Source organism: Candoia aspera, chromosome 3 (assembly GCF_035149785.1).
Source record: "Candoia aspera isolate rCanAsp1 chromosome 3, rCanAsp1.hap2, whole genome shotgun sequence".
NCBI lineage: Eukaryota > Metazoa > Chordata > Lepidosauria > Squamata > Boidae > Candoia > Candoia aspera.
Window position 1 is genome coordinate 150265870 of NC_086155.1, and position 12011 is coordinate 150277880.

At 33.8% G+C, this 12011-nt stretch overlaps 1 protein-coding gene across 1 annotated transcript in view; it reads right to left on the reverse strand.

The window, feature by feature from the left end:
* Positions 1 to 12011, reverse strand: part of ZNF407 (zinc finger protein 407) — a 391671-nt gene that overhangs the window by 346909 nt on the left and 32751 nt on the right. Inside the window, exon 3 of the mRNA XM_063299035.1 lies at positions 9291 to 9405. Coding sequence (XP_063155105.1) covers positions 9291 to 9405 — 115 coding nt within the window. The remainder of the gene's footprint in view (positions 1 to 9290; positions 9406 to 12011) is intronic.

The following is a 12011-nucleotide window of genomic DNA, read 5'->3' on the forward strand; positions in this document are numbered from 1 at the left end:
GCCTCTGCTCTTCTCATTACAAAAGCTGGACTCTGACAGATGCGTAAAAACTGCATGTTGAACCAATGTATCATTCTAGTGCTAAATGGAAACCACAAGGCTTTTCACCACCAAGAATAAAATAAAAATGTAGGGACATCTTACAAAAACAGTCTATGTCATGAGCAGAAGGGTTGGCTGTACTATTTGACAAGGTAAGCCGACAGCCTCAGGCAACTGATTTGAGATATCACAAAAGGGAAGCAAAACTTTACAACATTTAATTTAGAGTCGTCCTTCTGTATGTTTATTCAGGAAGAGGGAGAAATATTTGTGAATTGTTCTTCTTTATAGACCAAAATAACTTGACCGACATTAAGTTCTATGCACCTTAGTTTGGGTAGAGAACACAATTCACGTTTCTCCTTTCAGACAGTAAAATGTCTTGAGCCAGCTCAGGGCATATAACTATCCAAATTTTTTTCTTAATCTCAGTTATTCATACATTCAGCTGTGATCTGTGCTGAAATGCTGGGTTAAAGTGATGTGCCTGGGAAGAGAATGATGCAGCTCCTCTCAGTAATAATGGGCTAATGCATGAGGCTACTTCATGCTGGAGGCCATCTGCAAAGTGGAGACAAGAGACTTGTGCCGTTGCTTCCCCAAAGTACTGTAGCATCAACTCTGCTAAAGGAATTGATCAGTCTTTAGTTTTCTTTTCAAAACTATACTACAGAACTTCCAATTAATATTTAAGGTCCATGAATGCATCCAGAATAAAATTACCCAAAGTACGTATATTGAGTTAATTTGCTTTATCTGAAAAGAAAATATTTTTGTGATTATGAAATGTATGATTAGTAAGAAATCTTTATGTGCAAATAAGAAAGAGAAATCTAAAAGCAAATTTTAATAAGGTTTTTTGTAGTGAACCACTACCTATGTTGTGTAATAGCCTTGCCACCAGCATGAGGTGTCCTGATAGACAATGAACTGTTAGCTGTTCACAGCTGCATGACTTTGATTTTTTGCAGATTTCTCCATTTTTATTAGCAATGGATAACTTTCTCAAGCTTAGGAAAACCAACACTTTTGCTGAAATACAATTTTAAGATGAAACTTGCTTGGGTGAAGAGTAACTTATCTTCTAAAATATAGTGAGTTATCATTTTTAAAAAATCCATTATTTTAGGTGCAAATTCCCATATGATAGTTGATCATTAATCACAATATTCTCTGGTGTTGTACGAACAAGTAATATATGAGAGAAGAGGGTTTGAAAGGAAGTAATAGCTTCAACTTAGCACCGTGTTGAGAATGTTTTCAGATTTTTTTTCCATGTGGCTCACTTTGCTGTATCAAGTGTGTTGATCAGACACAAACGCAGCCATGTGTAAGAACTGCATGATTCTGTGAGAACTACATGAAATAAAGATATTATACCATGAGTCCTAATCGAGGCACAAACTATTTGATTTCTTCAGTATGACCAATCATACTTGTATCCATTACAAAGTACAGAATTACAATGGCAATCAGAATACTGTTAGACAAAGTTCTGGAGGAATAAGCTCTTACATACTAACATTGCTTTCACAATCCATATTGCTATCTATAGAAAGATTCAACACTGTATCCTGGACTTAGCATCCCTTTAGGGTGTAGGATTCCACTGCTTCAGTCTGTTGAGAAGATTTATAATCAATGTAACTAGAAAAATAGAGGAAGATGAAAAGATCTTGATTGTAATTTAATTGATGCCTGCCTCTTTACCACGTTTTTTCAAATGTACTGCTGTCATTTAAATTGTCGTGTGATTTTTGTCTTCATGAAAAACTATGTAACTATTCTCTGTCTTTCAACTGTTTTGATAATGCAGTGTGCAAAGAAGAAAGGAGGATCTGAAATCAAGTTATTTATGCACTTTTCTATAGCAAAACCTAAAAGGATTCTAGTTCTATTTATTACTCTTCTAATCTGTTCAATAACCCAAACATTCAGACAGATTATGAAGTTACTTTAAAAATAAATAAAATAATATATTCATACATTCAACTGGAAAGATGTAAAAATAAAACTATGTATGAAGTAAATGTATTTCCTTGTCAGTTACACCATGAATACTTAAAATACAAGTTTCTTCCCCTCTCCATACCCAGCCCAACAAACGCCAATGTACTAGTCTAACTCTGTCCTTCTCACAAATCTAATAATTTCTAACCATTTTCCTGAGCTTTAACGCAATGCAATGCTACCTATTTGTTTGTTTGTTTGCTTCCTTGCTTGTTGAAAGCAAACAGCTCTCCTAATCTTCTCACACCAAGGCTCATTTTCTACTTTCTCTCTCTTCTACCAGAAGTGCTGGGATTATATTTCTTGAAGGTAACCCTTCCTTGGTCAAATAAATCTTTCCTTTTAAAACCAGTTACAATCTTTGGCTCTGGATTCATGTCTTTTTGCCTTGCTTTTATCCTTTCTATCTCCTACATATCACAGTTGTTGTGATGGACATATAATCAGCTATTTTGTGCCAAAAATTATCAACTGAATATGCTGGTCTTTGACCGTAATAAAGATTTGTTTGTTTGTTTCAACTGAGACAGAAAGGCAATGAAGATTGTTTTAACATTAGGAAAATTTTATTCTAAATTCCTGTTCAACCCAGTTGAATTGCTTATGCCCAGAACAAAGTTCAGGGAAAAAAACAGGAGCTTGTTGGTTCTGTAACTACTGCCCACAGTCTTTCTATCCATGGCTAGTGGAGAGGGGGGCAAAGTTTATCTGCCATATTGCTTGCTCTAAGAACTGAACTGCAGGAACACCTGAGAAATCTTTTCCTTTATCTACTGCTGTGATTTCATTTGTAATCTCACTCTGAACAATCATAACCAAAACTCAGATGAAAATGGAAAAGAGGGAAGATGTTAGAGACAGAGGGAGGTTAGAGATAGCTCTCCAAACCTTTTAATTTTTTTCTTTTATTTCTTCACAAGACTAACATCACCCTACAACTTGAAAATGCTGGGAAACTGCTATTTTTTCATTGTTATAAAATGAGAAAATACCATAGTGGTGATTCAAACAAATCCTCAAATGTATAAAACTGAAGTTATAGATCTTCTTTCTGCTACTATGCATGACAATTCCATCTGCTTCCCCTTAAATAGTTAAACTTTTCTCCTTGTCATAAATTTTATCATTCCTGCCATTTTTAATTAAAGTACTTAAGTAGCAACCAATCAGACATATTAGGTAGTGCTCTTGAGGGTCAGAGGCCAATGTTAAAACATGGTAAGCCAACTGATACCTTTTGCTGACTTAATTTGGAAAGTGCAAATTTCAGAACTAGATGTTTAAACACGAGAATCTAAATATAATGCTTGTGTAGTACACTGTAACTATCTTTAGACATAGCCATAAATTAGAGATGGGCAATGATTTGCCATTTACCATGCTGTCTGGACCAGACACTTAAAAAAATATGCAGGGTACCATATTGCACATTCTTCTTCTAAATACTTGCCAATAAACATGTTATCTAAAGTGTGTAGCATTTTTCAGCCAAGGATCCTGTCTCTTTACCAAATCAAAGTTTAATATGATGGGAAAAGAGTGCAGCATAAAATGGAGCATAAATTTAGCCAAGTCTGCAAAAGAGTCCAAATTGTTACCTGCTTCGCCACTCAGACATGCTTATCAGGATTTTGTAGCATTGAATAGACAATACATTTTTCTTGGAGAAAAGGAAGAGAAATCACATCTTACTGGAATAGGAATTCCTAATTACAATAAATCCTACAGCAATGGTAACCAAGTAGGCTATACGTTAACAATTGTTTCAATTTTATTAAATACTGGACATGTTCCTTGCAACAATTGTTTCTATGATTCAATAATGTATTCTGTTTTTCAGAACCATTCTTGTATACACACACAATGAAATGCCTCTACAAGACACAGTACTTGTTCTAGGTGGCACATATATCACAATCACACAGCTACGTGCATCTTTATAATTGCAGTGTGAAAGTGCATTGCATTGGATTATATATAGTAGAGTTACAAGAATAAATCACCAGTAGTGTCCTTAACTCAAATACAAACATATATTCAGCTAAGTATGTACTCTTCATATCTTTTCACTTCAGCAAGTCCAACAAAAGCACTGTCATAACTCAACTGAAGTAGAGGTGGATAAAAATACGCTTTTCATACAGCATTACAACTAGGAGTTGGCCTTGACTTTTCTGCTTCATTTGCCAAACTGGACACTAGTGAAGCATACTGATAGCTATTCAATAGGAAGATCTTTATGGCACTTCTGCAGCCCCGCTCATGTCTTAAACAAAAACCAATTCATGTAAGCCCACCCTCCAAAAACTCCACCATGTCCTTACACAGCATCTAACATTAAATGTAACAGAAGCAGCAACAGATGATCAGAGAACAGTAAAGTATATTAAAATGTTACACTGCAATAGAAGAACTACTGGATTATATCCTTCTTAAGGAAGCAAACTTTTGCTACAAAATAGGACTCCCTGTGGTTCTCTTCACCATCCCAAAGTGCGTACATATCCTAGAGCTTCTACAGCAGGGACAAGATAATCCACAATCCATTCCACAAGAGAAACAATGCCCATCAGTGGAAAAAATATCGTACTATATGGAAACACAGTCCAGTTCATTTTGCATCATTAGCAAACAAAGAAGAGAAACCAGTATAATTTACCAATATTGTCTTAGCATATATACTTCAAACATTTCTCAAAAATATGGCTTAATAATGGAACATATTATTATCAGTATGGTATTTTCCTTTGTTGACTATAAGCCAAACTATCATTGAAGCTACTGTAAGGTTGTCCTCTCTGTACTATGAATAGTTCAGAGTACTGAAACTACAGAAAGTCTGTTTTACTTTGTTGCTTCAGGATTGTTTTATTTGGATACAGCTGTGGATATGATGTGTGTAATTAATTTTTCAGTCAAAAATGTGATTCCATGCTACATTTGATTATTTAAATATACAACAGCTTTAGTTCTCTGAGCCAACCAAAAATAGTGATTTTAATTTATTCCTGCTGCCTACAATTACTCACAACCATGTATTTTTAAATATTTCCAGCCTATAAAAATTACTAATTTTTGCCACTTGTGTTTATCTGCCTTTAGACTTTGATTTGGATAAATTAAGCTCTCAAGTGTTCCTTGCTTTATGAAACGCTGCATGTTGTACACTTCAACACAAATAAATGACTTCTACCATTAGAGGTTTAAATAATGTAATGTATTTCATGCTCAGCCTGAAGCGGGATTCCAATGAAGTTGCTAATGCACGTAATGATTAAGTGTAACTCAAATACTAACTGTGTTGTTGAAAACATGACAGGCAATAATTTGGTCTATTATATTCTGCCATTTAATTGCCTAGTACAGACATTCTCTGACACTTTATGAAGCAATGATTTACAATTATTCAAGCTGCAAAGGTCAGAAAGTGACATTATAATCATCTACACAGAGATCCCTTCTAAAGCACAAAAAAATAGGTAATACCACACAAAAATAGTTTTAACTGAAGTTTCAACTTTCTATTTAAAGATTTTTCATAGCCTTAGAACAAACAGTTCACTCACAATACCATTAAGACATATTAAAAACCAAATGCACATCTCCCACTCTTCCTAATATTATATTTAAAAATGAATATTCCTTGTTCTCCAAGGACAACACTAAACATAAATATTTTTCTATTATTTTGTTGGTATAAGGATCCATATTCAAAGAACCTGGAACTAATTTTAAAAATATGACAAAACCAAGACCGTAAGCAAAACACGTAACACTGTGGATGAGAAGTTTTCCCTTCTCTTTAAGACAAGTCCTTTTAATTTTCTGTATAACATTTTTAAAATTCAATAATTCTTAGGAATCATTTCAAAAATAAATATTACAAAAGGCATATTAATCAATACACTGGCAAAATTGCTATGATCAAACTTCAAGTGAAGTTTAATGTTTAAAAACACATCTCTAGAAGATTGTGCATAAATACACAAACACAATAGAAATGGAAACCACATGCATGTTACAAAAAAAAAGAAAATCTGTGTGCTTTAAGTGATGTTTCAAAATCCGTAACCATACTTTAATGTAAATATATATTTCATGTATTGCAAGAATGTATAAAGTTAGCATATAGGTTGATTTCAAATTATTAACATTTCTGAATATGTTAAATCTCTTCTAACTCTTTCACTTCTTTATTTATTCATCTCACCTTAATAAAACTATTGGAAGAGGAGAAGAAAAAGTCTGTCAGGTTTGTTTTGGAAGCTTTATATCCCAAGCAAAAGTAATGAAAAATTAGATGCATTTTTAAAGCATGTTTCCTGTACATTTGTTTAAAATCTAAAACCTTGAACAATTCATTGTTTTCAAAATCTCAAATCTGCAGGCTAAGCCTTTTCACTAATTCCATTGTGCAAGTTTTACAAACACAACTATTTGGAAACCAGCTTCAGTTTGCTAATCTTGGTGTAATCAACAACTTCATACCCAGACTTCTGGAAATTAAATTTAAATAGGTAGCAGTTGGATACTCACTAAAAACAGATCCCTTCTCAAATAAGGGATGCATTTCCCATTCATGAACATAACGAAAAGGAAAACTATCACCACACATCTGCCGATAAGGAAATGGGTAGCAGACGGTTTATTTCAAATGCTGAAAGATTAGTAGCTTCCAACCTCTATAGCAAAGTATTTCTACTGTGCAGCTGGAAAAAATTAAACTTAGATTTGAAACAATAAAAGCAACATGCAAAATCAGTGCTGTCTTTCCCCTACTCTGTGTTAACTATGTGACACAAGAGCCAGTGTACAAAATCTCCTAATTTTTAGCATCACTTCCCAAAGATTTTTCACCTTCTGATTAATCTCAGCATTATATTTCAAGGCAATTGTGATATTCTCCATTTGTAATCACTCACAGCCTTGCACTGACATTTCACATGTCCAAACAGGTTTATGTAACAACTGGAAAAACTATTTAACCTTCTATCCAATAGAAAGCTTGTCCAATAAATCTAAAATTCACAGGACAGAATCTTAACTACTGAAGAAAGGAAAACATAGTATAGGACCTTCTGTTTGTGACAAAATTACCAAGTTAATGTTCCTGAAAGATCACTTCACCTCTTAAAACATGATTTTTTAAAAAGGTAAATTTATAGCAATTAAAGCTAATGAAGGAATGCAGCATGAGCTGCTTATGTTCAGGAACTAATAGGTCCACTGAGCATTTCTAAGATTATTTAGCTATCAATGATAATGAATTGACATTGTCAGTGGTTTTACTGTACCAGCACTCTAAACTGCTGCTAATATGCTAGCCATTGCAAGCTTTTTTATGTTGCCATTGTTTTTTTTAAATTTACATACTAGCCTATTTATATGGCAAAAATATAGCACAGAGTATGCTTCCTCTTTGCCACACACAAAAATATACCATTATTGGCAGAGTTATTTAGTTGAAAGTTCCAAGTACCCTAGTCATCTCTTTTTCAAAACCCATTATACTTTATTACAGTTTTGCCAATCCACTCATTGTTAATGGACTAACATTTATGGTGTATCTGAACTGCATTATCATTTTAATTGCAACTGAAGACATATCTGAAGCAGATTTTGGAGTATCTTTTTCATTAGCTATGTAAGGCTGCTTTGACAGCTTTGACATGCATTTAAGTGTCCAATAAAGATGACTCAAACAATAAAAAGCAGCTTCTTTTAAGATATTCACAGTGTACTCCTTAACACATGAGAGTAAGTTAATTACAAAGGGTTACAACCATAATTTAAAATGGTTTGCCAATTCTGACCCACCATTCCCACTATCTATACCAAGGAAAACAAATCCAAGTTCCATTTTTCACATTCCATTAAGGATCAGACAAATGGCGGATATGCACAGAACTACTAATCGCATCACAAAATAGACAGCTACCCACATGCAGTAGTTGTGGATGTTATTTGCTGCCCAAGGACTAGAGGATAGTCCTCTGTTATTTTACAGTGACAACTTTCGTAACAACTTCCACTGTGTTTGCAAGTAATTTGGTCAACAACTGTCCAGTCCTTCTTCCCATCAGATAATCACAGCACTCTTGTCAGTTTAATGCGCTATTTTTGTAAGAAACATTTGCCTCTGAAAAGCATTCTAATTTTCTTTTGAATATTGCACTCACTTTGTTCTGCTAAGAGGTTTAATTGCAAGAGCTGACATGACCAAACTCTAGCTGAAAAATATCCTTAACCACTCACTTTATCATTTTGGTGAGCACTGGGTTTAATTCACTGAACCAACGCCAAACTTTACACTAACCATCAGGTCTCTGCAGCAACTTAAAATGTTTTGGAAAAAAGCATTTCATGTGGCACATATATTTGCTAATTTTTTTAGCATAATAACACTAAAATACACTTTTAATAAGAGTGCAGTACTAAAACCCACCTCTGAATGTCCTATGCTGTACTATATATGCCATGACATTTGAAAACCTTTTAAACATTTCTGCTAAATTAATTAGCTTTGGATTAAAGAGTTTCAGGATCCGCCATTTTAAATGCAATATAGTTCAAATACAATTAAACATTATGAATGGTCTGTGTGATGAAATAACCATTAGGAACGAAAGGAAAATGGAGGATTTTCTAAGACAAGATGCTTCTGATTATAAGCCCACATCTGCAGTATGTGTGGCAATAGATTAAAAACCTTTAGGAAGTTTTCTTTTCTTCCATTTCCTGTAACACAAAAGCCTTATAGAAGCACAATCGTAATAATACATAACACAAACATGTATGGGCATAGGAAGATACATACCACGCTGTAGTCTGTGTTTCTTTTTAAACACATACACACATACTTTCTCTCTCTCTCTCTCTCTCTCTCTCTCTCTCACACACACACACACACACACACATACTCACACATACACCTTTAAAAGGAAATTTACAGTTCTCCCTGGCAATGTGAATGAACATCCTATAATTTAGTCAATTTACAGATTACAGGTTCAAATTGACCTTGTAGCCCATAAAATTGCTCATCTGCGGTACTGGATTAGAAGTAGGAAAAGAATGTCATAACTGTATTTAAGGAATTTACCATAACAATGGGAAGGAGGATATGCATGCATAATTTTAGCCTCTCTTGCTCACATTCCCTCTTTGAACGCTGAAACAATGCATAGCCTGCACTTCTCTCCTGTTAACCAAGGGAGGAACTATTTCAATTTACTCACCCACAGATATGACACTTGTATTCCCTCATCCCAAGGTGCCTCTTGACATGGTTTCTGGCATCTCCTAGTTGAGCTGTTGCAAAGTGGCAAATCTTGCACTTGAACGGCTTTGATCCTAAGTAAAATTTAGCATAAAGAAAATTAGAAGCTGAATTAGAATATTATATTACCCTTGGATAAAGAAATCATAATCTGTGGGAGACAAAGCCATTTTTAAAAAACCTTTTAAAGGTAAGTGTAGAAACCACTACCCCATATTTAATCTGTTTTAAGGATCTGTCTTAGCCCCTCAAAGAAAAACGTCTATTGCATACATTTATAACTCCAGGGATACTATTAGGATATTTCTCATTAAATATACTTTCCAAGAGTTCAAATACAAAAGTTAAGCAAGAAAGTGGTTTCATTAACAGACACAGTATCAATAATTAGAAGATGAGATACTCTGAAACATTAAAATGAAACAAAAGTTGATCCACAGAAATTGTCCATTATAAAATGGCCTGGATTTCAGATATCACCAGCTGAAGCTTGTCATGGTTCATTTCAGTAGGTTCTAATTACAGTTTCTACAGAACTGTACAAATCTCATTATTATTATTATTAAGGTAGAAGGCTTGTAAATGCCTCAAAAACGCTCAAGAAGCTTAACTAGCCTGGTTATTGCTAACTGTATTGAGATAGCAATTCCCAGAAATCTGAGCCAATATGGCTAATCGTTGCATTCCAAATACAACTGAAGGACATTTCGTTAGAGCAGGCTGATCTGGAATAATAAGCAGAACTATCCGAAGTTCTACTACACAGAAAGGTTTTCACAGTCAGAACAAATAATAAAAATGGCCTTTTAAGTGTTTAAAATGATTATGTGAATTAGCACTTAGAGAACATCCATATGTTCGTCTGAATGTTTCAACTCTTGTTAGAAATCAAACATGCTTTTTCCCCCCTGAAGGCCACAACTGTTGCTAAAATATAGTATGCGGAGGAAGCAGAGTGTTTCTTCATGGCATTGAAAGCCCAATGTGTCTCAGGTTTTCCTAATATCCACTTTTAGGCTTGACCATGCTCCATGATCTTTTTTTTTTAATGTAGCATTGTTGAAGATTATAATGAAGAGTTTGTCCATGCCTATAGCCTATCAAAGACTATATGGGGTATTTAGTTATCACTAATAATGTTTATTGTTTAATTCTTAAAACGTATTTAAGCAACTACCTATTTTGCTTAACTACCTATTTTGCCCTTCTTTCTGGTGCAAAATAACTTAAAATCTTAATACGACTATTCTTGTAGAGGGAAGGGACACAGAAAGAATGATTTATTTATTTCTATTGTAATGACATGAAGTATATGAATATATAGTGAATAAAATATTACACTTTTATGACTGTTTTATAGTTTGAATTTATGATTATTCTGAAAAGTAGAAGTATTGACATTTGGGCTATTATTTATTTCAAGAACAAACTTTAACTGGCTGGAACAGACTAAAGAATTATAGATATCTATCACGACACTTACACACACAGGCAAAACTGACTTGTTCTTTTGTAAAGCAATCAGTCCAAGAAAAAAATAAAATTGCATACTGTAACTGAAGATGACTTTCCAACCAAACTGGGACAATTATGTCACCACAAAAATGCAGTCATTAAATCTGGCAGGTGTCAGTACTGCAATACTAAGTGGTAACACATTATTTTAAAGTATTCTTTGACCCTTTCCAACTTTTAAAAGACCAGCAGATCTCTATATCCATAAATCCCAGAATTGAAGTTAAGTGTAAGTGCAATATGCTCACAGATACTTCATATTATGTTTGGGATATGTTTTGTGAAGAACTTCTTCCAATATAGTTAAGCATAATATGAAATATGGGATCTTTAATAAATATACATAAAAGAGTTCGGGTAGGAAAAATGTTACAGTACATCATACTTGATCAATGATCCCTTCTGTGCCCTTGAACACACAATAGCCTCAAAGAAGACTTTGTTTAAATTGAGGATATCAGTAAAAAAAAAAATTTAAAGTCTTAAATTTCAATTTAATTCCCAAAAGCTGACAAAAAATGAAGCATTTAATTTTAATCTTCTAACAGAAATAAAAAAGTCAACAGTACTAAGCACAGGCAGACAAGGTTGAATATTTCACAGTTCAATGACAATGAAGCCAGATCTCTTAATACTTCCATTTCTACTGTTCAAAGTAGATGTAAAATATATTTAGCACCTGAACAGTTATATCTAGTCAGCTTTATATGTTTAAATGTCAAAAGCGAGTTGAGTCTGCAGTGAGCAGGTATCACATTGAATCAATCACACCAAAACATCAAGTTTATTTAAATTATAATGATAAAATTGATTTAACAATGAATTTGCTGGCATTTTGTATCATCATTGCATCCTATAAAGATGCCAGTGAAAACAAAATAATTTAAGTCTCTAGTCCCATATTAAATACAATGTAATAGTTTAACTTATCAGTTAGACTAATTAGGCTATATAATGCTAAAATCATGAGCAGCAATGCATATGTCCATTTTGTTTCATAAAAATATCTTGCAGATTTAATCCCATGTTCTTTGGTTTATTTCTCTAACTAATCACACAGAAGTAGCGGCACTTTAGGGCTAACAGACACATATAGAATACTGAAAGTACATCATGCCTGTTCACAAAAAGACTGCCATGCAAGGGCAATTTTCTGTTCACAAAA